Source organism: Biomphalaria glabrata, chromosome 8 (genome assembly GCF_947242115.1).
Source record: "Biomphalaria glabrata chromosome 8, xgBioGlab47.1, whole genome shotgun sequence".
Taxonomy (NCBI): Eukaryota; Metazoa; Mollusca; class Gastropoda; family Planorbidae; genus Biomphalaria; species Biomphalaria glabrata.
Window position 1 is genome coordinate 13,161,800 of NC_074718.1, and position 26,755 is coordinate 13,188,554.

General features: G+C 34.4%; 2 protein-coding genes across 3 annotated transcripts; one reads left to right on the forward strand and one right to left on the reverse strand.

Annotated features, from left to right (window-relative positions):
* The first annotated feature begins 1,638 nt into the window (after nt 1-1,638).
* On the forward strand, nt 1,639-18,438 carry LOC106062854 (little elongation complex subunit 2-like). Of its 2 annotated transcripts, XM_056039193.1 has the most exons (17): nt 1,639-1,817; nt 2,515-2,607; nt 3,079-3,370; nt 3,793-4,835; nt 5,376-5,514; nt 7,269-7,388; nt 7,890-8,021; nt 10,049-10,186; nt 10,914-11,073; nt 11,865-12,641; nt 14,042-14,169; nt 14,781-14,910; nt 15,045-15,129; nt 16,343-16,393; nt 16,500-16,580; nt 17,362-17,504; nt 17,899-18,438. In XM_056039193.1, exons 3-17 carry the CDS (start codon nt 3,080-3,082, stop codon nt 18,027-18,029), a joined length of 3,549 nt encoding a protein of 1,182 aa, XP_055895168.1. In that variant the 5' UTR covers nt 1,639-1,817; nt 2,515-2,607; nt 3,079; the 3' UTR covers nt 18,030-18,438. The 2 variants fall into 2 exon arrangements, with proteins under 2 accessions (XP_055895168.1, XP_055895167.1); XM_056039192.1 differs by lacking the exon at nt 2,515-2,607.
* On the reverse strand, nt 18,431-26,743 carry LOC106062855 (ankyrin repeat and SOCS box protein 8-like). Its single transcript, XM_013221166.2, has 3 exons — nt 25,656-26,743; nt 24,332-24,667; nt 18,431-19,818 (listed from the first exon to the last, which is right to left on the reverse strand). Exons 1-3 carry the CDS (start codon nt 25,962-25,964, stop codon nt 19,219-19,221), a joined length of 1,245 nt encoding a protein of 414 aa, XP_013076620.2. The 5' UTR covers nt 25,965-26,743; the 3' UTR covers nt 18,431-19,218.
* Nucleotides 26,744-26,755: the final 12 nt, after the last annotated feature.

A 26,755-nucleotide genomic window follows, 5' to 3' on the forward strand; every position in this document is an offset into this window, starting at 1 on the left:
GCGGCCTTAGCAGTACGCGGGGCCTTGGGCGAGCGTCATGTGCGAGGCCCTTAGCCGTAAGGGTAGACTATATATACCGTACCACATCACGCTAACGCTGTAACAATAACAATACGGGGACGTAGGTTGGCCTACTATTGGCCGCTTAAGTACATTATGTACAGTATTCATTGTAATTGTTCTCCATTAACAGAAGCAAATAAAAAGGAAAACACCCGAGCACTAGGGGCCTACTAATATTATGTCTCCTCTCCCAATATGCAAATTGAAGCCAATTGGACGTTCTATAAGAACGAAGTGTGCTATAAAAGCTACAGTGGTCGATACACTTTCGCAGACTCAACTTTTGCGGAAGGGCCATACCACGCTTTTCAAAAAATTAACTGTTAAACGATGATAGCCTCTTAGAATCGGCAGGTCATAAGATGCTGTCTTTACCGAAACTGAACGGTATTTTAAAACCAAATAAAACAGAAGCACAGTGGCGTAGCTAGGGTGTTTGATGCCCAGTGCGACATCTCCTCATGATGCCCCCCCCCCCCTCGGATATAAAACAGTGAAAATACGTTATTATACGTTAACAAAATATACTACAAATATATATTACGAGCTTTCTTGGTCGCAAAACTATCAATAATTTTATCGAAATCTGTTTCCACCAATGGCCTAGTTAGTGAAACGCATCGCTGATTGGTATTAATTCTTGATCAACTTAATTAAGTCTGAAAAACTTCGCTCGCATAAAGCCACACTTACCGCATTGTCAGAAATATGTAAAAATCTGATAATGCTACCTGAAGAGAATCTTTGACATCATTCTTTTTCTAACAAAGCAGAATCTGGTGTTCAATGGGCATCACGAATATTAGGACAATATTTAGAACTGAATCATCTAGTGACATTCTAGCTGATATTTTTTTATTTATTTTTATTTAATTCAAGATTTCAAACAGGTGCGCAGTCTCGATTTGACGATCATTGTTTTTGAAGGTAGACTTACCCGGCGTTTATGTCAGTTGATTCAGGGGCCAAGAATCCAAAATAGGTGAGAAAATTAAGACTGCATGTCAACTAACACTCCGCCTACTTACGAGATTTTGTCTTCACAATTCTTCTTCGACTCGTTTGTGATGCCCATTGAGGGCCAGATTCTGCATTGAGAGAAAAGGAATGATATCCAAGATTCATTTCATTATCAGATTTTTACCTTTAGGACCCTTTAATCACTGCCGTCAACCATTTGAACCAAAGAAGACAGTTTCCCCATCTAAGCTAGCACTATGAGCGCCAGCCAGACTTATCAATCTTGAGCAGCGCCCATAATATTAACAGAGTGGCAAAATAAATATTAAAAAAAAAATCAAATACGGTAGTTTATGTTTGTTCATGCACCATATGTACAATGTGTGCAGTTTTTATTGAGAAATCTTGTGCTAAGTTTGATGCCCCTCATCACTTGATGCCCCGAGCGGCCCGCACCACCCGCGCATGGCTATAGCTACGCCACTGCAGAAGCATATATATATATATATATATATATATGACTATGTAAATATACAGGATCTAGTAGAATAGTAGATAACTAATATAAAATTTACATTTTTAACTGCTAGGTTTTACTGCATATGTCTACACCCACTTTTTAATAGATTCTGAATTACTAAAACATGTCATAAGTCTGGCAAGTCAAGATCCAATGAATGATCCAATCTAACTCTAACTCTAGATCTAGTCTCTAATCAACTCTAATTCTAAAAGTCTAGACACTAGATTCTAGATCTGGTCTAGTGTGCTAGACTAAATTGAAACTTTCCAAAGTAAATAGCCTATTCTATAGAATAGAGTATAGTACTGTATAGTTATAATAGTATGTACTATGTATAGATCTTTGTAAATAATGTAAATTATCAATATTTAAAGGTCCGCCAGCCAGGGCCAGAGTAAGACTACTAACTTAGTCTTAGTAACTAAAAAAAAAAAAATAAACTAAGACATTTTTAATTTTAAGTCCTTAAGTTAAGTTTGAGTAAGACTAAGAGTTAACTTCATAAGTCAAGTCACATTAACTGATTAAAATTAAGTCAAATCTAGTCTAGTACTCTAGATCTATAATCTATATACTTATATTTATATTATATATAGATTTTATAGATATAATAGATCTGATCTAGTTCTAGTCACTGACTCTAGTCTACTCTAACAGGCGACTAAGGCTTTAAGTAGTCTAAGTCAAGCAAGAGTATGACATGACTGATGACTCGATCAGACGTGAATGACTGATGAGTCAATAGATTAAAATTAAACTGAGTAGATTTAGATCTAGAATCTAGTTAAATATAGTTACTAGTATTACTAGATTGATTAATTGATTAGATCTAGATTTAGAATCTATCACTATCACCTGAAATAATCTCATATTAGATTTAGAACAATCATACTAATGTATGTAACTAATTAGAAATATTATTGGGATTAATAAATCTATGATTTGATCAATGAATAAACATGACCTAGATCAACTTCAAGATATCTAGAATACATAATTTATGAATGAAAGAAAAAAAGTGCGGGCTGCTAATTTGAAGCTAGAGACCATGCCTACTGCAGGTGAGCTGGCAGCAAGGAAAGTGAGGTATACCCTAAACGTGTAGTGTCACAACCTATTAAACAGGCAGTGTGGGGAAAGAGTCACATGAAAAATTATAAGCGTCTATAGGAGGGGGGGGGGGAAAGGTGCAACAGAATGAACATCCAAATAAAGAAGAGGTTCCATGGATGGGAATTAAATATTTAAAAGAGAGAGAGAGAACAGATGTAGTTGAAAATGTCACGATTATTAAATTATTATAATTAATTTATAGATCTCTATAGATTTATTTCTGTCTGTTTCTACAAATAGATTATATAGGTATATAAATAAATAAACTATAAATGAAAAAAAAATAGCCTATATATATATGTATATAGATATATATATATGTTAGTTATTTATAAATTGATTAATTTCAGATGAAAACAATTAAAACTAGAATATACACAAAGTTCAGTTAATACTGAATTTCTACTATTTATTTATAGGATGCCGCCCAAAAACAACAAAGGAGTTACTTTCTCTGAAGCTTCTTACCTCCGTGTTGTGGGTACACCATCATTTGAAGAGGAGTTTATTGAGCTTGTCCATCGGACGCTCCGTCTTGTTGAAGGTGAAAAAGAAAAGACACTGCCTAAACACAAAGATTTAGATAAGCCTAAGAAAACAGAACTTGCCGCCAAAAAAAATGTGGGCAGCAAGATGGAAGACCTTCATGAGCAAGTTCTGTTGAGAAGAAACTCATTATCCAGACAGTGCAAGACTCCACGCAAAGACAGTGTAAGTGTGTAGATGGTTATCTGTATATAAATAAGCATTGCTGCTGGTCGAATGTGTTATATTGAGACCATATATATATATGTTATGGCTAGGATTGGAAATTTTAAAAATTAAAAAAAAAGATAACAATATTTATATATTAAAATGTACTAAAAGCTAGAAATAACTTTTTCGTTAACTATTGTAAGATTGTATTCAAACTTAAAAAATTATAGTTTGCAGTTGATGAAATGACTGGATACTTAGGATTTCAAAATTAAATATGATAGTAATTATGTTGTTTGTTGTTCTGTATTGGATCAAAGATTAAATGCCTTTTAAAAAAAAGTTGTAGTAATTTTGACCAATATGAATGAATCACAGACATGAATTATAATGAAGTGTGGCAGGTCTAATAAATTTAACATACTTTTTATGTTTAGGTTTCAGACTCCCTGAGTCATTCCCGTGATGTTCAGGTAGAGAAGAAAGAAAGAAATGCTGTGGCAAAAAATTTACTCAATGTTCCAGAAGAAGAGACTCCTAATGATGTTACCATCAACCAAAATATTGTTGAAACTATGACTCCTGAAGATGTCAGCATAGATCAAAATACTACCAAAGCAATGACTCCTCATGATGTTAATATAAATCAAAGTACCATTGAACTAATGACTCCTGAAGTGATGACTCCTGATGATCAAAATTCCACTGGAGCAATAACTCCTGATGTTAATATGGATCAAAATACTATTGAAGCAATGACTCCTGATGTTAATTTAAATGAAAAAGCCATTGAAGTTAGTACTCCTACTGGTGCTCATTTTGAACAAAACACCAGTGATGTTCAAAGAAATGAGAAAGTGAGTCATTCTATAATCAATGTTTCAGAAGTAGTAAATCCAGATTATGTTAATAAATATCAGATTACCACTGAATCAATAACTCATCAACCTTCTGAAGGGATGAGTTCTTCTGATGGCGATTTTCAAATTAATCAGAATAACAGCAAACTGGTAACTCAACCTAATGAAGCTCAGCCAAATCACAGCCAATCGGATGATATTTTATGTCTTGTGATGCCCTCGTTGTCAGATGAAGAGAGTGACGATGACATCTCTGTTTCCCAGCCTACGTTAGATTATTGGAAAGGGGAAGTGTCTGTTGCAGGAAGCATTCAGGTAGACCCCAGAAAGTCTTGTGATCTTGGCACTACAATGGAACCTGACTCTACAGAAATCAGCGACGGCAGCATTGCTAATCAGCCAGCTACTCAGGTCTCATCACTTCATGAGATATCACAGAATGAAACGCATGACTTCTCAGATCAGGACATACCTATATTTTCTGTCAAGAAAGACACGCCAGAGTCATCCCCTATGAAACAGACAGCGGCTAAAAAAAACAGTGTCTGGGCTGATGAGCTGGAAGAGCAGAGCATAGAGACAACTGAAACTTGCCTTGGGCAACTTAATGATGCTGAAGGGTGAGTGAATAAAGGGGAGATCATTTCTGTACATCTTTTTTTTTTTTAGATGCATATATTACTTTTATATTTCTGCTGTTTCCTTATTTTTTAATTTTGTTTTTAAAGAATTTTTAGAAAGTTGTGTCTAACTCCATTGCAAAGAAATATATATATATGTATAAAATATTATAATACAAAAATCTAAAAAAAATTAGCAAAAAGAGATTAAAAAAAATGTAATACAAAATATAGAAATTTGAGAATTGTAAAAAAATAGAACAATTAGTGTAGTTTACTATAAATATATATTGTCAATACGTTTAGTACAGAAGAAAATAATCATTAATACTTTATCCCAATAGTTGACCTTGTACAATCCAGTATTGGCACTTTCATTTAAAAAATGAATAAACAAATCAAACCTTTAAGAGTAAAACATGTCTGGTTTTCACAGTAACAATCAGTAAAGTTTAGCTTTTCATTTTGAATAGTTCAATTCTAGCCTTTTTTCAAAAACTAATTAATTGCTTTTTTTTTTTCTTGCGTATACGTGTCTAGCTTCAAGAGATCAGAACTCACTGTGGAAGAGCATGCCACCTACCTAAGGCTGTACAACAAATATGTCAAACCCTATCTTTACAAGAGACCCCCTGACATTTTTGGGCAGCAGCAGATACATGAGTTATCTACTCTTGAGGTATTTTTTTTTTATGAATTTAATTTTTTTAGGAAAGTGCAAGTAAATTCAATTGCTTCTTTGGCTAATGATGTGACCAATTACCTTTACTTTTTCAGTCACTTTCTGAAAGCAGTTCAAATTCAATAAGTGACTATGATTAAAAGAACTTCATTTAATTCAAGAGGCTCATTTCTCCCCTTCTAAAAACCTGCTCTTATTAGTTCCATACAATTTAATAGCAAGTGGGCCACATTGGCTGAGCGGTAAAGCGCTTGGCTTCTAAACTGGGGGTCCCAGATTCGATCCTGGTGAAGACTGGGATTTTTAATTTCGGGATCTTTGGGCGCCTCTGAGTCCACCCAGCTCTAATGGGTACCTTACATTAGTTGGGGAAAAGTTAAGGCAGTTGGTTATTGTGCTGGCTATATGACAACCTCGTTTAATATCGTTGACAACTTCCAATATGTAGAAACACAATTTATAATAAGATGTTGAACAATTGAAACAAAATACAACTCACAAACGCACTTTCTGTATTTAATTTCTGCTGCTTTTCATCAGTCATTCATTCAGCGTCTTTCATTGCTCTGTGACTGTTGGTTACTTCAGAAAAACACACACACTCCATAATTCTAGGACAGGTATAAAGAACATGAGTGTCACGATCATCAATGGTGCTTGATGTCACGATCTCTAATATGCCTCTTTCTATTGCCACGTTGAAGATGATCTTGACCTGAGTTGCACAACCAATGATCGTGATTGCCGAGGATTTAGAAATCGTCAGTTGATAAGATGATCATTAAGAAGTTGCTAGTTGATAAGATGATCATCTAGAAGTTGCCAGTTGATAAGAGGATCATCCAGAAGTTGCTAGTCGATAAGACGATCTAAGTATGTCATTTATTAAATTCAATGACGAAACTTCTCTTCGTCTAAAACAAATACTTTAATTCAGAACTTAGAAAAGCTATTCACAAATAATTACAATGATATACTGTGATAGAATAAAACTCAAATTAAATCTCTACTAGTTTAAACAATCTACACAATAATATAAACATGTCATCTTTCTTTGAGTTCCAACACGAGACTGGCGCTAATATCTAAAATTGTACAGAGCTTTGGCCGTTTTGCCATGTGACTAATATCTCTTTGCCGCTTAGTTAATCAATCTGACCAATAAATGCAGCTCAATGTACAATAATTAATATTTCTAACCAATCACATTTATTTCAAAACAGAAGGTTTGCTGCGTGATAAAAATTTCCTGAGGTAGCTGAGATTCTGCTGACAACCTTGGGCTAAATATAGATACAGTGTACGTGACAATGAGATAATTTTTTTTGTCCTCCCTGCAGTGAGGGGGAAGGGGCACTTTGATTCAGTGTTTGGCCTGAACCATGCTAAAATAAAAGAATTACATCTGGAAAAAAAATCATTTAAATTAGTTAAATATGCCAGAATCTCAGTAGCCAAGTTTTTTTTTATGTCTTAGGCTTAATCAAATAAGTTAAAAAGCTTGAGCCTATGACCCTGTTACAGTATCACTGCATGCTTTAGTCTTACAGCCTTTAAAGGAATGTACTAAATGCTCTCTTGTTTAACTTAGGGTTGGAATTCATTTAGGAGATAGTCATCTGTCCTTGGAACCTTATTTCTTAAAATATTTGTGACCCTTTCTGTGTCCATTCAAACAATATGACCACATTGTGGGTTTTTTTATAGCTTGAATTTTATGTTTGTTTCTTGTTTTTTCTTTACATTTATAGTCGCTGCAAAGGAGAGTTGTGAATGAGCAGGCAGAGTTTCAGAAATATTTACACAAGTTGGCTTTGAAACACCCTCAAGGCTATAGGTTTCTAAAGGCCGGCGCCAGGCACTACGCATCTGTAGGTTTGTTTCTCTCCCCATCTTTCTTCACTCTTTAATTACCTTTAAGTTGGTGGTACCAAGTCTAAAATTGATACGTTATAAGGTTTTTCTATTTAACAATGTATAGAATGAAAATAAAAAATTATATATGTAAGGAAAAAACTATTTTTCATTCAATAAAAAAAAAAGTAAATGTCTTTTTTTTCTTACATTATGTTGCAAATAACTGATCAGCTGATTTCTTAAACAATTGGCTACCATCACAATTCAGGACACTAAGAACAAACATTGGAAATAGAGTTACCTTCTTTTCAAGGAAATTAGAAAACAACTCTTGGGATAAAGTGTTCTGTCATTCACATTTATACTGACAATTTTTCCTTAATCATTTTGTTTGCCAATCATTCTTATTCATTAATAACTCTATTAATTATATTAAATTTTATTTTTAAAATTGTTTGTATGATTTTCCCAAAACATTAAAAAAAATGTGCATAACTATATTTTTTTTAATACAGAAAAAGGCCTGCGCTTTTCGTTTAAAAAAAGATTATGAAACACTGTTCCAGCCAGCTGCCAAATGTAACATTTCCTTCAGGTCTAGATCACCCGATGCTGAGCTGAGTTTTTGTCAGACAGTTCTAGAAGTGGTAAGTTTGTGATGTAGCTCATAATGTGAATCTACTTAGTGAGTTTGTTAGTAAATTCTGGTCATCTATAAAAGGGATGTTTGAATTTATCTTTAGTTGAATGCCAGATGTTTTGATTCAAATCTCTTCATCATAGTTTCATGGAATTTGATTTTAATTGTATTTTTAAAACATGATTTGAGCCAGTTCACAGCTTCTCAGAAACTATAGCTATTTTTTTCCCATTCCTATTATTAGCATACACTCTCTTTATGGGAAAAGGTTGAAAGTTGGTTGGGTGGATGGAAGTCATGATGCAATAGAGTCAAATCATATCTCATCCAACATGATGCTATTTGGTCCAATCAGATTCAATCTTATTCAGATTCTATCTGATTTGGATCTGATCCTATCCAACCTGATCAGATACAATTTGATTAGATCCATTCAAATATGATTTGATTCACATCAGATACAATCACATTTATCTTCAGATCTAATGAGATCCAATCCATTTTAGACCTGATCAGATCTGATTTGGATCTGATCTGATCCAATCATATTCAGTCCAATCAGATTTAATTTGAACATAAAGTTGGATTGGATTTGTTAAAATAATTTTTTTATATTACATCTTTCTGAATGAGTCAAAAGTTAGTTACTTATTCCATAGTCCACACAATTTTCATAGACTTGTGCTCAATTTTTTTTTACTTAGGATGCTTAGCACATTAGGTGGCATCAAAATAAATATACATAAGTATTTCTGGCAAAGTAAAATTATATTTCTTTTCATACTATTACAAACTACTGTGTACCATTACCACACAAATTATTTGCCTATAATTTTATTTGCCCAAGTGACTTGTATAAGGAAATGTTATGTTCACCTAATTAAATGACACATTTGATTTACAAAGACTAATTTTCTAATTCATTTATTGCTTATCTAGTTTATCAGGTTTGGATATGTGAACATTTGTTTATGTACAATAAAAACAATTAAAGTTATGCATGTTACAGTTGGACTAAATTACTAACAGGTTAAGATGCTTAGTAGCATACTGAAGTGACTTACATGTATGTATAGATAGAAGAGTTCCTCTCATCTGTCCTTCGACTTTTGTCGTATGTATTCTGTGACTGTTTGCGTAACCAAATCCCTCCATTTTTCTAGTCAGCAGCTGTTCTGAGCAGGATATCAAGAGAGAAGCCGGCCCATTCTTTTATGTTGTCCAGCCATCTTATCTTTGGACGACCTTTTCTTCATGCTCCCTCCACTATACTTTAACGGATGACTTTTGACAGTTAAACTTTCGTCTTTTCACAGTATTGAGGAGTTCCTGCCTGCCTGTTTTTCAAGTATAAACTCATTTTTCTTTTTCCTGGTATCTGATACCCAGCAATTTTCTGTACTCTCAAAGGCTTCAATTCGTCTTAACCTGAGCATTTAGTGTCCAACTTTCACAACCATATAGGAGTAGAGAGACCACTAGGGTAGAATACAGTTTTAATTTTACTTGGAAGCTAATGTTACTCTTCCAGATTTTCCACAGTTTGCTCATGACTGCAGATGTCAAGCTTAAACTGTTTTTTTTATCTCTTTTATTGATTCCTCCATCCCTTGTTATGTTTGACCCTAGAAGAATTAGACAACTCAAGAGTGTTGTGGTTCAAGTTTATGTAGGATTCAAGTCTACATAGGAAACTTTCACTTTTGAAATTTTAATGCAAATTGAGTCTTTTGGAATTCATTCATTAGGTTTGAATATAAACACATTTCTTATTCCATATGCTAGGACAAATTCTAATATTAAAAGTGTTTTTGTTTCCCTAGTGCTATAAGAACCCAAGTAACAGGTTTGTCTGAATCAGCTAGGAAAACCATTGACTTAGTAGACTTAAAGTCACTAATGAATATGCATGATAAGATTAGCACATGGACATACATATGGCATAATTTTCTTATATTTATTTTGTTTTTAAGGGACATCTGTTATTTATAAGATAAGGTAGTGTTTTCTACCTAAACAAAAATGTATCCACAGGGTGTGCCCCCAAGGATTGTCCTGCCAGATATCCAAGGAGGAAGCAAGCCGGTGCCAATAGAGCATGCTATTAAAAAACTGGACTACAATTTCCCAAGGTCTTCAAAAAAGTTATTTCCTGGGTTTATTCATCATGAGGTGTGTACAACGCAATGAATGTTATTTCCTGTTCCATCATCATTGATTAGTTTAGTCGGGATAGCGTACACTGATTTAATACTATAGATTTTGAATGGAAAAACCTTTGGAATTCTGTATTCTTCCTTCTGGTCACATAAGACAGCCATAAATTGTTAACCTGAGCCTTCATTTTTCCCCCATAGCATAAGCCTTTTTTTGGTTCTTAAAATAATTTTATGGTATGATTTCTCTCCAAATTTATATTAGTGGGAAAAAATGTTGATTATGGTAAGAAATTCTTAAATTACTCCCCCCCCCCCCCCCCCCCCATAAATCATCTTTTAGGCAAATTTAATACAGCTAGTTGAGTTTGTTAGTTGGGAGGTTGTCTTCCAAACAGAAGTTTAAATTCTGGTTTCAATAAATTTTTTTTTTTTAATGCTGAAATGTGACATGTCCATTGAATTCACAGCAATCTAAAAGTGAATGATATTTGTTGGGCATTGTGTTGGTCAAAGTTAACCTTTGGCCACTTTAATCAGGTAACCTTAAGACTAGCATGCCATGTAGAACTTTATTTAAAACTGCATCATCCTGGATGGGATTATAAATATTTTAGTACCAATCTACATATTACTATATCAAAAGTGTTGAATGGACCTTAATAAGTAGAGTTCATTGACAGTCATGCATTTGACTTTTTTTTTCTTTTTCATAACATTGCCATGTTATTTTGGCTAACCAGCCAGTCAGTTCTGATGGTAATATGAAAGCGCTGCTCATCAAACACAAGATCCAAGTTGCCATGTCTTCGAGTGTGGTCAACTGTCTCTTCAATAACCATGGGCCAGACTATGCCAAAGCTTGGAACATTCCAGTGACTGTGGAAACATATCAATCAGAAGGTGTGCATCAGTTGACTAAATATAAATAGGGAAGCTGTTAGATTGTGAGGTCTACATTTTATGATAGTAGATTGTGCCATAGTAGATTGTACCATAGTAGATTGTGCAATAGTAGAATGTATGACAGTAGTTTGTGCTATAGTAGATTGTATGATAGTAGATTGTGCCATAGTAGATTGTATGATAGTAGATTTTGCCATAGAAGTTTGTATGCTAGTAAATTGTATATAGTAGATTTTGCCATAGTAGATTTTGTATTAGTAGTATGTATGGTCTTGAGCTTTCAATAAACACTATTATGAAAGTTGGAAACTTCAACCATGAAGTTAATAATCTCCCATTGGGGTAATGTTATCAAGAAATCATGAATTTTTACACAAAAACATGCAAACAAGCATACGAAATTAATGTTGTTATTGCTATCTTTTCTTTATTGGATAGAATTTGGTCTCTGTTATCTATTAAGATGTTAGCTTCTTTTTTTTTAAATATGCCTCTTTGTTCATATAGCTAAGGCAGTGGTTTTCCTGACAGATTTAGGACCTATGGAAGAAGGAGAACTAATATGAATTAGTCCTAGCATATGAAATAAGAAATGTGCCTTCATCTTTGTTCTTTGTGTCTTTCTGAATATTTTATTAGTTTTTTTTTTTGTATTTATAACTTATGGGTCTATGTTTTATGTAATTTTGGTTCAGTGTTTTATGTATTAATGACTCAAGCGAAGCCAAATGTTTTCCACAGTTATCATTTTTTACAAGGTTTTAATTATTTTTTTTTTAATGACCCAGGTTCAAGTCACAAGCTAATCTTCCTGGACAAACCTTTGTTTGAAGATGACCTCCTCATCAGAGACTACAGTACACTGTTTCATAAATATGCTTTGCGAGTATTTGTCTCCCAAACTAAAATCAGAAACAGTCGTAATATCAGGTCTATTCCTCGACTGGCGCACAACATAAGTGCTCCTGATCTCAGTAAGCCCTATGATGACACTTTTGACATATTCTCATCCAGCGGTGATTCCCTGGAGACATTTGGCACAGGAGCAGTTAAACCTCTTCCCACCAGCTCATCACCAGGAGGAATGCGCACTCGAGCAGCAGAAAAACAGAAGAGCTCGACCGACAGTTCATCTGATGAGCCGAAATCGAAAAGGGCTAAAGTGGAAACCCAAGGGAGAAAATCAAAAAAAGATGCACATCAAAGGTTGTGTCCCTTATCTCCGGTACCAGACACTCCATCTTCCCCCCTGTCCACACCTCTCTCCCCAACACTTTCCTCTCCCTCATTGTCCCCTAAAAAACAAGGTCAGAGGGTTCAAGAAATTCCCTTGTCCCCTGTTCACAAAGGAGGGCCCCATGCTACAACCAATCATTCCCCTGCTGTTTCATCTCCAAAAGAAAGCTTCAGCCGCCGCCAATCTCTCCGCAATTTTGCCAAGGCCAGTAATAGTGATATGCCCCGCATACCTAGTGTAGACAATGGTGACTCCTTGTTGTGTCCATTAGATTCTATTCTAGGACAGCCTCTCAAACAGCCAATGTCGAGTTCAGAAATCCCCAGAGGTATTCTTTTTTATGTTAATTTTCCTTTTTTTTTATTCAAATTACTGAAATCACTAAAATGTCCAAATATATCAAATAATTTAAAAACTCTGAAATTGAATTAACTAGAAGAGGTCTAATAGAACTGAATTTTTAAACCTCTTTATTATTTTCAGCCATTATTTTCATATTTTGTAATAGTACAGTTGACTTTTGATTGTCCAATTATTATTGGACTGGGAAGTTGTCAGATTGCCAAAAATGTTGGAAATCCAAAATCTAACTGTATTATACTTTAAAGAATTTATGCCAAGAAAATTCTGTTTTACGAAGTAATAAAATATTCTCTTAGACTTTTAAGGGTGCTATTGGAATGCCAATAGTAGGAATACAATTTAAAAAAAATAGGGAAAAATTAGTGAATTGAAAATTAACTCCAATTTTTAGAACTAAAAATAGATTCTTTCAGTAGTTGTTATTCTTCTTGTTCTTTGCACACAAATTTGTACACAGTAATGACTGTTCTTGTCAAACACAACATTTCCTTCTCATTCACTATTCTATAGTATTGAGAGAGATACTAACTAAAGAAAGAATCTAGATTTTTTTCCAACAGTGATGCTCAACATTCAGCCTGCAGGCCCATCTGGGTCATATCTGGCCCCTTGACAGTTCTGCCCAAAATGCATAATAAAGTTGTTTAGGCTAGGTTCCATATTGTCAGAAAAACTTAAATTTTGCACAGAAACTATTCCCAAAATATGTAGATTGAAATGGTAAATCTGTCATCTGTCCCTTGACTTGCGTTGTAGGGGTGCTGTGACAGTTCTCGTAACCAAATCCCTCCTCTTTTCCCGGTCAGCAGCTGTTTTTAGCAGGATATCAAGAGAGAGACCAGTCCATTCTTTTATGTTATCCAACAAGAGTCAAACTGAAATCTAGGAGAAAACCAATGCCAATGATCAATTCTCTTAGATTTTTTTAAAGTACTGAAAAAATTTTAAATACCGGTATTAAAAAAAATATTTACTTTTCTTAAGTTTTTTTTTGTGTGGACACATTGATAGAATATAAACAAATTTTAAAGTAAATTTCTTAAGTTAAAAAAACTAACAAACAAGAGGCAGTTGATACTTGTATTTTTTACTTGATTTCTTTTATCTCACTTGAGTTACCATTTTTTTATATATTTCTTCCTCTATTCCCAACTTAAGTAGTAATTAACCCATCCATTACTATATTGCTGTCAGTATGTTTGTTGTTGGGTGAGGGGAAGAGGCTGGAGAACTTGTTCTCAAGAATAAAAGAGAATACTCTTTAATTCTTTAATCTGTCAATCTGTCTTAATAGTAAAAATGTTATTTTTAGTCATACTTGTAGAAACTTAAAACACACACATTTACATTGTTGTCTCTTCACAGAGGACCCCTCCGAGTACATGGGACCAACAGAAGATTTCTCCAGTCTTTTGTACAATTTGTTTACTATTGGGGGTAAGAAGATACTCATACGATGTCGGTCACATGGTGTGCTGAAAGACAGCAAAAAGGTTTGTGCATTTTTAATGATTGTTGTATTTATAATGGCCTTGCAGGACAGGTCTTACTGGGCAACCCATGTTTAGTTTTTCATAGTCAGCTTTTATCAATGGACTCTTTTGGTGTTTAGTTCTATTTTATTATTGAAGTCTTTAATTTAAACTTTAATGAAACATTTAAACACTGCCATTCAAGTGTGATGCACTATCATTTCAGTTGAATTCACTTGACTTCAGACCATGTAGGATACATGTTAGTGATTTATTACCATTACCTGATTAGATAGAGTCACTCAGCTACAAAAAAACCCAAGGAAATAAATAACACATTTAGGTTTATAATATGTTATGATATTAAGTTGTCTTCGCACATGTCCAACTTAATCCCACCCCCTTTTCTGAATCATTTTTGTCACAAACATAAATATAATGTAATTGAGATCCCATGTAGGGTGAGCTACCCATCAAATGTAATAGAATGAGAACGTATATAGAGCTAACTCTATAAACTGATGTTTTCACTGGAATAATTTTTCTTTGTTGTTCAGAATTGAAATCATTCTACATGAATTTCTAAAAACATTTATTGCTATAATCATTCAAAGTTGATGTTTTCTTTCCAGTCTCGGCAAGTTTATTTACTTCCTAAACTAGAATATCAATCCAATCATGGCTTTGAGCAAACAACTCTGAAAGAAGTGGTAAAAAGTTGGACCTCATGCTATATCAGACAGAAGACAAATTTACTTAGAGGTTAGGGTACTTAAAACTATGATACTCAAATGCCAACTTTGTAATTAACTCAATTGAGTTACAATCATACATGCTTAGGAAATCCATGGGTATCTTATAATATTAACATTATAGTTAGAATTCATGTCTTTCAGTTCGCATTAACAGTTTCAACTCTGAGATTCTCATGTATGAAGAGCTGGAGCCCCAGCAGATCCTAGGAGGTACATTCAACTTTCAGTAAGTCAATAAGAGCACTTATTGTGATTCATCTTTATGAATAAAATAAATGATTTTTAATGGTAATGAAAGAAAACCTCACCAGATTAACACAACAGATTCTTTATCAATTTTTTTTTTTGCACTTTTAAATATAAGATCTTTATGGAAAATGTTGATTCAACAAAAAAACAAACAAACGGGTAGATGGTTACTAGGGTGCTATCCCAATGTCTTTGAGGCCTTTCAGTTGGCCATTGTGCTGGCCACATGACATCCTTGTTAACTGTGGATTATGGAAACAAAGGACCTTTACATCAACTGCTCCATAGATCACAAAGTCTGAAAGGAGTACTTTACTTTTATTTTACTTTGAGGCCTTTAATAAATATATTCTTATCAACGTACTGAGGAAGCCAGAAAATCAAAGCAAGACACTTTTGTTTCAGAAGAGGGAGATAGAAGCTTAACTTGCTAATGCTCTATAATTGCATTCTGGTGAAGACTTGAGTTTTAAACATGATATATAATAATAACTGTCACATCAAGTCAGTACTTTTGAGCTCCGTAATTGAAAGTTAAAACAATTGCTCATTATGATAGGTGCTTTCACAAAACAGTCAAGACAAAATTTCACCTCAGTGTCTCTAACAGTTTTATTTTGATTCATTTTCAAAATACCTTATGTAACTGTCATTAATTTATAAATATAGATCTATTTTAAAAGGTTTTCTAAATTATATTACCTTAACCCTATCAACCATTAGTCCCCAGACCTAACAGTTCCCTATGACTGAGCTCCTAAGGACCACACCACCCTTAACTCTCTTTCAAGCTCTAGACCTAATAAAGCTCAAGATTTTTCTTATTAATTGAGCTCTCACTGTCTCTTTCAGTTGAAGTAAAGACATTCTTCATAATACATCTGACTCCTAAGAGTATATGTCAACCAAAATTATTGATCAACATTAGGTTTATTACAAGCCTAGATCCACCGTTAACTTGCCGACACCTGCTATGGCTAAAAATTTGGTTTAATACTATTGGTTTGTTATTTTTAGATTCTGATATAAAATGGCTACAGCAGCATAGTTCCATTTTGGAAATTATTTTAAAATTGGTACAGCGGTCTGGTAGAGTTAAAAAACATAGTTGTTTTTTTTAAATTTAAGTTAGCAAAATATTGCACTTTGGTAATAGTTCATAACTTACTTGAATTTTTGTTTGCTTTCAGACCCAAAGATGGCTTTCAGTTTTTAGATACAGTTTTAAATCATTTGATGAGGTCTGTAGTTTTATTCGTGTAAATGTGTTTACATTTTCAGTTTATATACTCTAGGAATGGATATTTCTACTTAAGTTTGTATAATTTGAAATATATTTTTTTTAAGCTTGGGTTGTGGCAAATACCTCTTGAGTCATGAACCAGGCAAAGATTTTTGTGCACTTCGATGCCTAAAGCCAGAAGGAAAGTAAGTATTATATGGTGGGTCTTTTTAAATAAATCAGTCGTTATAAGAAAAACATGCAGATTTACATACAGAGTTTTCTACACAGACAACATATAAAAGTGCTAGTGCTTTTACATTAAAAGTATTCTTGTATTGAAACCAGTTTACATATTTCTTATTCTGCCATATTTTATGGAAATATGCCATTTACCTTGGACTTAATTCCACAATTAAATTTTGAAGATGAGAATAAATAACCTAAAAACTTTTACACACATTTGACATGGTTCACATAATTTATTCCAAAGCATGCAGAAAGGAGAAAATCATTAATGACTAATATTTAGCTAAAATTTTGCATTATTACAATGCCAAAAAAACAATTTTGAAAAGTTAACTCTAAAAGTCATATATGACTAGTATTGATGCGTTGATGGAAGGCTGTCTTGTTGTGTGAAATGCACTCTGGACTGCTACCAAAATGGTCCATGGTTTGGCTGCTGTCCTGCAGGAGGTTTGGGCTAGGATGTAGGGGGTAATAATTTCAACTCTTTAGGAACGTCCAAAACATGTCCAACAAACAACAAAGTGAAACAAAAGCCATGATTATTTTAATTTCCATTCTTGTCCTGAAAGCAAGTACAGCTTTAATTGGATAGAGCTTCATTGCATAGTTACTTTGTATCATTATTCTTTCATTATGTCCATCTTTCCTCTTTTACATCATTATTCTTTTATAATGTCTGTTTCCTCTTTTACAGCTGTTAGACTTACATACATTATTTTCTTCTCTTTCCAACAGCAGAGAGAGGCAAGTACCTGAGGCTGTTTCTGTGAATAAGATCAACAATGACAACACTGTGCCCTGGATCCCAATTGATCCAACATTAATTACACAGACGCATCTTGCCTATGGAAGAATTCCAGCCACTTTTATACCGAAAGGTGAAATGATTGCCACACCAATGGTTTTAAAAGTTTTGTTTTCAGACACATGCTTTGATACTTATGTATACATACACACACAACATGTGTTAGAAGGTGCAACAGCTACTTATAATATTTTTGTAATTTGAACTTTCATTTTTTTAGTGCCTTTATGCAAAACCAATTTTAGAACAAGATTTAATGTATGTAGTTCATGTTTTACTTAACACACTTGCAGGGAACAACCACACGGTTGTGTATAACTGAAACTTCCTTTATTAATTTTTTTAAAAATATTGGTAATGATAAACATATTAGCATTCTAAGCTGTCTACCTATTTTTAGGCAGCCTACTGATACTGATGTCATTTTTCTGTTGTTTAATGTAACCTAATTTTATTTTTCATTTCAGATTTTAGTAATAGTAAGAAAAAGAAAAAGAATAAAAAAAACTTCAAGAAAGACAAGGATCATCAAGGCAAGCAGCAAAATGACAAAAGTAATGGGCACGCTAGTAGAAATAACAAGGGCAAGACAAAGTAACAGATTTGTTGTTGTTTTTTGTTTTAGATTGAATTGATCAAGTGGAACTGAGATAGAATCTCTATACTGTTGTTAATGTAGTACTGGTATTTGAATTGAGAACAAAAAATAAAATCTTGAATATAATTTGAGATATTGATTAACACAAAAAAAACAAGTAAGAAACTTAATTAAAATTTAAGTTTAGCTATTTAAAAAATTTATTGCACTGTTGGAATATCAATGACGTAATGGATAATATTTACTAGCAGGTTTCAATAAATGCTGAATTTAAAAAATTATTGTTTGAACTGCTGCAGCAAGGTTAAGAGTGTAAATAATTTGTACATTGTAGTTTGTTTTTTTATTCCAATCTCTCTGAGGCCTAGTCAAAACAAATTCTATTGAATAAAATAAATGTTCAAGTGGATTTTCTTTATTTTTGTATTTTTTATAATGATCTTTTTTTTATTGAAAAAAAAAAAAAAAGTTCCCCTTTCAGACCTTGTGATCTATAGGGCAGATGATGTAAAGGTCATCTGTTTCTGTGGCCCACTGTCAACGAGGTGTCATGTCATGTGGCCAGCAACATGACCGACCAACTTAACTTTTCCCCAGCTAATATCAGGTACCCATTAGAGCAGGCGCTCAAAGATCCCAAAATTAAAAATCCCAGTCTCCACCAGGATTTGAACCCGTTACCTCCAGTTTGGAAACCAAGTGTTTTACCACTCAGCTATCGTGCCATTTAGGTAAAACTTCTTTTAAAATAGTAAGCTATATTTTTTTTTACAATTTTGAACAATAATGTTAGCTGTTTAAAAACAAGATAACATTTCATTTTTATTTTAACCACCACACAACTATATTTATTAAAAGATAGTCAACAAATATTCACATTTTTACTAACAGTTGTAACTGCTAAAAGATAAAAACTTTTAAACAGTAGTGAGTAAAAAATAATTTCATCAGTAACCACACAGACTTGTCACTTAAAAGCAGTTATACATACTGGGTAACATACACACACAAAAAACAACCTGATTAGTACCGGTACTGCTTTATACACATGCCAAAATATATAACATATCTGTCTCAAGAAGCAGCACAAGCATGCCTAATCATTTTCACTGTACTTAGAAATTCTAATAAACATAATAAATTATATTTAATTGGCAATTTTAGAAATTCTAATAAATATAAATAATATTTAATTGACAATGTCCCAAAAGTTTAAATAACGTTTAACATGTTGTGGCAAGGGCAAACTGTCAATGTTTTTATCTATGTTGGGCTGGATCAGCCTGCGTATTCTAACACGACACAGCGCTAAGAGCCCGAGGGGCTGTGAGACATGCTGGTACAGCATGTTGAATAAGTCTCTCTTCTTTTGAGCAACGCAGGGTAAAAGAGATGAAGGATATCTAAGTGAATCCAGATATTCCAATTTTAGCCTGGAACCCGCAGCCAGCAGGAGCCTGGCTATGACCACTGCAATGTCGTACTGAGGTCCTATGGACATGGATAGATTATGCATATTAACCATCAGCGGAGAAAGACGAAGTCGGTCCTGAGCGTTAACATCAGCACCATAGGCCAGAAGCAGCCTGACTTTCTTAACATCCTGTAGGCTACAGGCATAGTGTAGAGCTGTCTCTTTCATGTGTGAGCAGGCATGAATATCTGCACCCCAATGTAACAATAGTTCAACAGTCTCTGACCCTGCAGTTTGAGAATAGCAAGCTATTTGTAAAGGATTCATACCAAGGGAGTCAGTTTTATTGATGTCAGCTCCATACTGGTACAAAACCTAAATAAGTGAGTACCAGAAAAATAAGTCACTCAAAGGTAGAAAAATGATGCAAGAAGAAATAATAATTAATCAAATCATATATGGGGCCAGTGGTTTCCTACCAACAATAAGAGATAGGTTGTGACAAAAAGGTTGGTAGTCAATGAACAAGACAAACAACCAAGGTACCAGGTATATTTCATTTGTTTCATAAACTAAAGGGCAGGTTAGATTGTACACCAAACTAGTTTATATAAACAACTTATTAACAAGGATCTCTATATACACAGGTTGGTCCACAGAAAAAAAGTAGCCCAACATATCAAGGCCCCCGTAAGGAAGCTGGTGGTATCCCTTTCCACAAATATTAACAAGGATCTCTATATACACAGGTTGGTCCACAGAAAAAAAGTAGCCCAACATATCAAGGCCCCCGTAAGGAAGCTGGTGGTATCCCTTTCCACAAATATTAACAAGGATCTCTATATACACAGGTTGGTCCACAGAAAAAAAGTAGCCCAACATATCAAGGCCCCCATAAGGAAGCTGGTGGTATCCCTTTCCACAAATATTAACAAGGATCTCTATATACACAGGTTGGTCCACAGAAAAAAAGTAGCCCAACATATCAAGGCCAGTTAAGGAAGCTGGTGGTATCCCTTTCCACAAATATTAACAAGGATCTCTATATACACAGGTTGGTCCACAGAAAAAAAGTAGCCCAACATATCAAGGCCAGTTAAAGAAGCTGGTGGTATCCCTTTCCACAAATATTAACAAGGATCTCTATATACACAGGTTGGTCCACAGAAAAAAAGTAGCCCAACATATCAAGGCCAGTTAAAGAAGCTGGTGGTATCCCTTTCCACAAATATTAACAAGGATCTCTATATACACAGGTTGGTCCACGGAAAAAAAGTAGCCCAACATATCAAGGCCCCTTAAAGAAGCTGGTGGTATCCCTTTCCACAAATATTAACAAGGATCTCTATATACACAGGTTGGTCCACGGAAAAAAAGTAGCCCAACATATCAAGGCCCCCGTAAGGAAGCTGGTGGTATCCCTTTCCACAAATATTAACAAGGATCTCTATATACACAGGTTGGTCCACAGAAAAAAAGTAGCCCAACATATCAAGGCCCCCGTAAGGAAGCTGGTGGTATCCCTTTCCACAAATATTAACAAGGATCTCTATATACACAGGTTGGTCCACAGAAAAAAAGTAGCCCAACATATCAAGGCCAGTTAAGGAAGCTGGTGGTATCCCTTTCCACAAATATTAACAAGGATCTCTATATACACAGGTTGGTCCACAGAAAAAAAGTAGCCCAACATATCAAGGCCCCTTAAAGAAGCTGGTGGTATCCCTTTCCACAAATATTAACAAGGATCTCTATATACACAGGTTGGTCCACAGAAAAAAAGTAGCCCAACATATCAAGGCCCCTTAAAGAAGCTGGTGGTATCCCTTTCCACAAATATTGCCCCATGAAGAATAGCAAGTGGCCACCTAGTGTATTGACTTATCAACATAATAAGAGATTCAGAGTGTGGCCTTTGCTGGATAAGGGAGGAGGGCAAGTTTTCCATGAGTCACTTTGCATAATGCCAGTAACTGTAACTTAGCTGCTACAGATTTCAGCTACCTTATGATGATGAATGAAGAAATACCATCATTGATATCTACCATCATTGATATCTAAGGTTCTTGTATTCCTGCTCTCCTCGCTTTTTGGAAACTAAAAAACAACCCATGATTTATGGGCTCAAGGATTTTTGTTTCTGCTTTCACATGGGATAGGCTTATCAAATCAGTTTAAACCAGTGATGCCCAAACTAAGATCCTCGGGCCAGATCTGGCCCACGACGTGGTTTTGACTGGCCCGCCAAAACATCAGCACAAAATGTAGAAAATAAAAAAAAAAAAAAAAAAAAGGTTGAAAAATTTATTTTCTCTATGTTAGGAATCACACTTTTTCTTTGATATACTAATCTATTGTCTTGTTAGTTATTCATGTAAATTTTTTTTCTATAAGAACACATTGTTTTGTTTTTTTTGCGACAAGAATTGACAATTATTTTAGAGTCTTAGACAATTCAGCGGTTGTCTTGAGCAAAAGCTGTGTCCTTGACATAAAAAGTGTGTAACCCAGCGCATCTTTTATGTATCATTTTGGTTTGGGTACTTCTGAAATCAACATGATAGGTGCCATTCCATGTAACATTTGTACTAATGAAATGGGAGTGTCGAAGAAACGATAATTTGATGTTGAAACTTCCAGGACAAGTGGACAGATCTTTATTAAATGTAAATGACCAAGCCAACATGTTTGATTTGTACAGAAAGTGTGGCTGTTTTAAAGAACATAACATAAAGGCATTCTAAAACAAACCATTACAAAAATATGGAGGCACTGTTGGCTTGAGCCGCTAAGAAAAGATAGCTAAGTTATGCCTAGAGTTGAGCGAGTGACGAAAATATTTACCAAGAAGTCAAGAAAATGAGTCGGCTGTAATGGAGGCTACAGAGTTACTCACATTTTAACAAGAGAAATGAAGAATTAAAATGTGCTTGCTAGCAGTGATGAAATAAAATCGGCCTGAAAAAAAAATGCATTTGAAGCTGTCAGCCTTTCTGGCATGACAATTGCAAAACGAGTGGACAATGGTGAAATCTCCATTCAAAACTAAATGACAGAGCAGCAGATTTTGAAATAATTACTATTGCCGCTGAGGAGTGACACCAACTGGAACTGATTGACTTACAAAGCCAGACTTCCCTGCTTGAGAAATTTCGAGCAATACAGACAATAGATTTCTATGCCGCGTTGTCTGCATAAACCTTGCACATTTCCGAAAACAATTGCTGGGTAGGATCACAATGTTTACAAGCACTTAATTTAGTAGAAAAACTTGTTCAGTTATAAGACGCCTGAAACCCTTGTTGCGTAATTGACTTATGGGTGTAAATAGATCTACTGCATCCAAGGGATTAATAAAACTGTTTAAAATGGTTTAGTCTCTATATCATTTTTCTGTATCTTTTCATTAATGTGGCCCGTGACACGAGTGTCGGAAATTAAAATGGCCTGCAGGCTGTATAAGGTTGGGCATCACTGGTTTAAACAGTCAAAGGAAGAAAGAATAAACACAAAATGATATGTCGTGGGAAGGGTAAACTTATTAATTTAATATGTGACTAATTTCAATATCAGTGTAGAGGGGGACAGCAGCTTTTTTATAAATCCTCTTTAGTGGTTGCTTGCTTGTTTTTTGTTACAATGTAAGAAAAAATGAATTCCAATGTTTTATTTTTTTAAACAGGCAAAAGCAAAACAAATAAATGGGTATCTAGCCAGGAGGGGATTATTTGTTTTTCAGAGAACAAGATTTGCCTCCATCTCTTGGTAAGAGTAAATTAAATTTGTTTCATTTATGGTCAAGAAAAGAGCCATGTAACCACTAATATTTTTCAAAAGTCAGTTACCCTTTAGAGATAGGGGACTCAAGAGAGAAAAGAACAAAAATCAACAGAATTTGAACTTGATAATTCATGTGCTATATTACTTCATCTGCCCCGTGGATCGCAAGGTCTGAAAGGGAAAACTTTACTTTTATTTTTACTATATTACTTGGCTCTTCTTGTATCTCATAAAATATGTACCCAAAAAATATAAAATGTCTGTTGACTACAGGGACCACTCTTTTGACATTTAAACATTTGCTATAGATACTGGGTGTTTATAAAAGGTATTTAAAAGAAAAAGGTTCCCCATTACCAACTAAATATCTAGTGATCAGTTTAAGCCAAAGGTTTACACAGTTATTCCAGCACAATGACAAAGGACAATGAATATATAATGTGGACATGAATATTCTCTATTCCTAAGTGGAAAATATCTTCCCTGTTGTACCTCCATGCTGAGCACAAAGAAGTCAAACCCCTAGATAGTTCAGCATCAACAGAAGATTCACTGAAATCATTGAGCTGTAGGAGCATTTCAAATTCATTGTAAGATACCCCTTCCCAGTCTACACCATCTAGCATTCAAACTATAAACATTCAGAGAGACACTAAAAGTACCATCTTAGACCTTGCCATCTATAATAGGGCAGATGATGTTAAGGCCAGCACAACAACCAACCACCTAATGTCTGGTATCCATAAGAGCTTGGTTGACTCCAATCCCAAAATTAAAAAATCCCAGGATTCATACCCTGACTCCTCAATTCAGAAGCCAAGCCCTTTAGCACTCAGACAAACAGCTATGTCTTTATTCAGCCATTACATACCATTCAGGCTAAATGACAGTAGTGTGCAAAAAAAACCAGCCTTTTGATATAAATTAATATAGGTATAAGTTAAAAATATAAAGCTACGCAGACTTGACACAGAACCTTCTTTTCCCCCAAAAACAGTTTGATTCCTCCAACCATTATTTAACGATTAGCTTTCAGTTACGAGACTTCTTCCCTCTATCCCCGAGTCATTTAATGCATTAACATTTACACACACACATAAAATCTTACTTTCATTAATTCAATATTCCCATATTCACTGGCATGAGTCAAATAGGGCCTCTTGTGGACATTAGCTCCTGCTTGAATGAGAAGGTAAAGAATTTCCAATGCTGAGTCTCGCAGGGCGATTTCTAGGGGAAGTCCTTCTGGCGAGTTGACATCAGAGCCAGCTTTCAGTAAAACTTCAACCAAAGTTTTATCTTTTGTATAACAAGCTTTTGTAAGAGGAGTTTCTCCATTTTCTCCTGCTATGTTTACACTGGCTCCATGTTTTAAGAGAAGTTCTACCACAGGAATGTTGACTTTTTGACAAGCAAGATGAAGACTGGAATTACCATTTCCATCCTAGGAAGTACAATTAATGAATAAAAAAAAAGATTTTCATAAGAAATTAAGAGCTAACAGTTATTATTATTGTTACTTTTCTTGTTAATTCTTTGAAAGTGCTAAATTGTCATGGGAAGAAAGAGAAAAGCAAAATAAAAGATATGTCTATATATCTAACACATTGTTTCATTTATACATTTTCAATTGTGTTTTTTAAGTCAGAAACAAAAATTTTATTTTTTCAACATATTTTATATTTATAACAGACCAACATGTTAAATTAATATAATTCAATTGATAATGTAAAAATAGATACCATTCAAATGTGTAAGTTACATCAACTTTTTTTTTCATGTACCGGTAAGTTGTGAGACTTTATGAACATTCTTCTTATAAATTCCTTCAATGGGGACTAATCACCATGGTCAATATTTAATGATAGCACAAAGTAAGTGTTGAATGTTGCCAGTATTTTTTTTAGTCAGTACCGATCATTCAATTATTAGCAAGTATTTGTCCAGGGGTGGCAGGTAATGATGTCTCAATACCTGCCTCAGAAAGATTCTTATGTTCCGTTGGCCAGACAAGATCACAAACGAGGAACAGTGGCAAAGAACAAAGCAGCAGCCTATTGAAGAAGATATCCTTCAGAGATGCTGGAGTTGGATAGGCCATACCCTTTGCAAACCTGCATCCAACATCATAAAACAATACCCTCACCTAGAAGCCCCCAAGGAAATAGGAAGAGGGGGTGGCCCCAAAATACATGGCACTGAGATGGGGAAGATGTAGGGACAGAACTGAGACGCTTGTAAAAGCTTGTTGGTGGCTGATGCCCCAGATGGGACCTAGGCAGAGATGAGATTTATCAAGGGTCATATATTTGAATACAACATGTCACAGTAATAGTCTAGAACATAGAATCTATCAAGACAAACATATACTAAGCATGAAAACCCTTTTTGTTTGAAGAATCTTATTTAATACATGGGAACACAAAACATACCAGTTCATCTAAATGTGCCTGTGCTTCAATTATTTTTCTAGCGATCCCGATATTTCCATATGTATGATTGCAAGCAAAGTGTAGAGGGCTCCTGCTAAGATATGTAGATTGCTTGTTGACCTGAGCCTGGTGGTGTAAAAGTATTGTAACCAGATCTTCCCTATTGTATTTGCAAGCTGAACACAATGGAGTCAAACCACTAGATAGTTCAGTATCAACAGAGGATTCACTGAAATCGTTGAGCTGTAGGATCATTTCCAATTCGTTGTAATTTACTACCTCCCAATCTACACCATCTAGCATGTTCATCTTATTAGGATGTTACACATTCAAGAACAAATAATGGCCAATAGAATTTATAATTATATTTCTAGATCTCTATGATAATAATATGATCATGACTTCATTTTCATTACCGGTACTGGAGTTGCAAGTAGATCTAGCTGTCAATATTGTATTATATTGTATACTATACAGTACAGAGTACAGCACAGCAGTGATAAAATAGACAATATTGTCAATATAATGAATTATAATGTATAAAAATAAAAGGTATATTTATAGACTCTAGATCAACATCTAAATCAATGTATCTAGAATCATTGAACTATTAGTATTAAAATTTAATAAAATGGACAAATGTCTCAATTGACTCAAACTCAATTGATCTGTACTAGGCATTCTAGTAATTTATACTAATAGTAATAGGGGTAGTAATTTGAGTAATACTCATAACTCATTTAAGTTGATTTAAGAGTCATTTTATACTGATTCAGGAGACACAGACATGTTAGCTGAGTGTGAGTCGGTGAGTGAGTGATGAACAGACGTTGCGTAGGCTAAATCATAAGTCTAGGCTTTACTCTACTAGATTCCAGATATTCTAGGTCTAGATTGATTTTTGTGAGAAAAGAAATCCTAATCCTAGATAATTTAGATCTATATAAATCTATCATCTAAACAATCCAGCTATCCATGTTTTTTTGTTGCAGTCTAAGATACAATTGTTGTATAGGGGGGATGGGGGAGCATATCAACATAAGGGACACTACTCCCATAATTAATTTTATTGTTGCCAAGTCTTAACGAGTGCCAACCCA

Coding starts and splice junctions, on each gene's coding strand:
- LOC106062854 (XM_056039193.1), top strand. CDS start 3,080: ATGCCGCCCAAAAACAACAAAGGAGTTACTTTCTCTGAAGCTTCTTAC. Junction 5,515..7,268: donor ATGAGTTATCTACTCTTGAG/GTATTTTTTTTT, acceptor TTACATTTATAG/TCGCTGCAAAGGAGAGTTGT. Junction 16,581..17,361: donor TGCCTAAAGCCAGAAGGAAA/GTAAGTATTATA, acceptor TCTTTCCAACAG/CAGAGAGAGGCAAGTACCTG.
- LOC106062855 (XM_013221166.2), bottom strand. CDS start 25,964: ATGAACATGCTAGATGGTGTAGATTGGGAGGTAGTAAATTACAACGAA. Junction 24,668..25,655: donor AGGCACATTTAGATGAACTG/GTATGTTTTGTG, acceptor TGTACTTCCTAG/GATGGAAATGGTAATTCCAG. Junction 19,819..24,331: donor GGAATATTGAATTAATGAAA/GTAAGATTTTAT, acceptor TCACTTATTTAG/GTTTTGTACCAGTATGGAGC.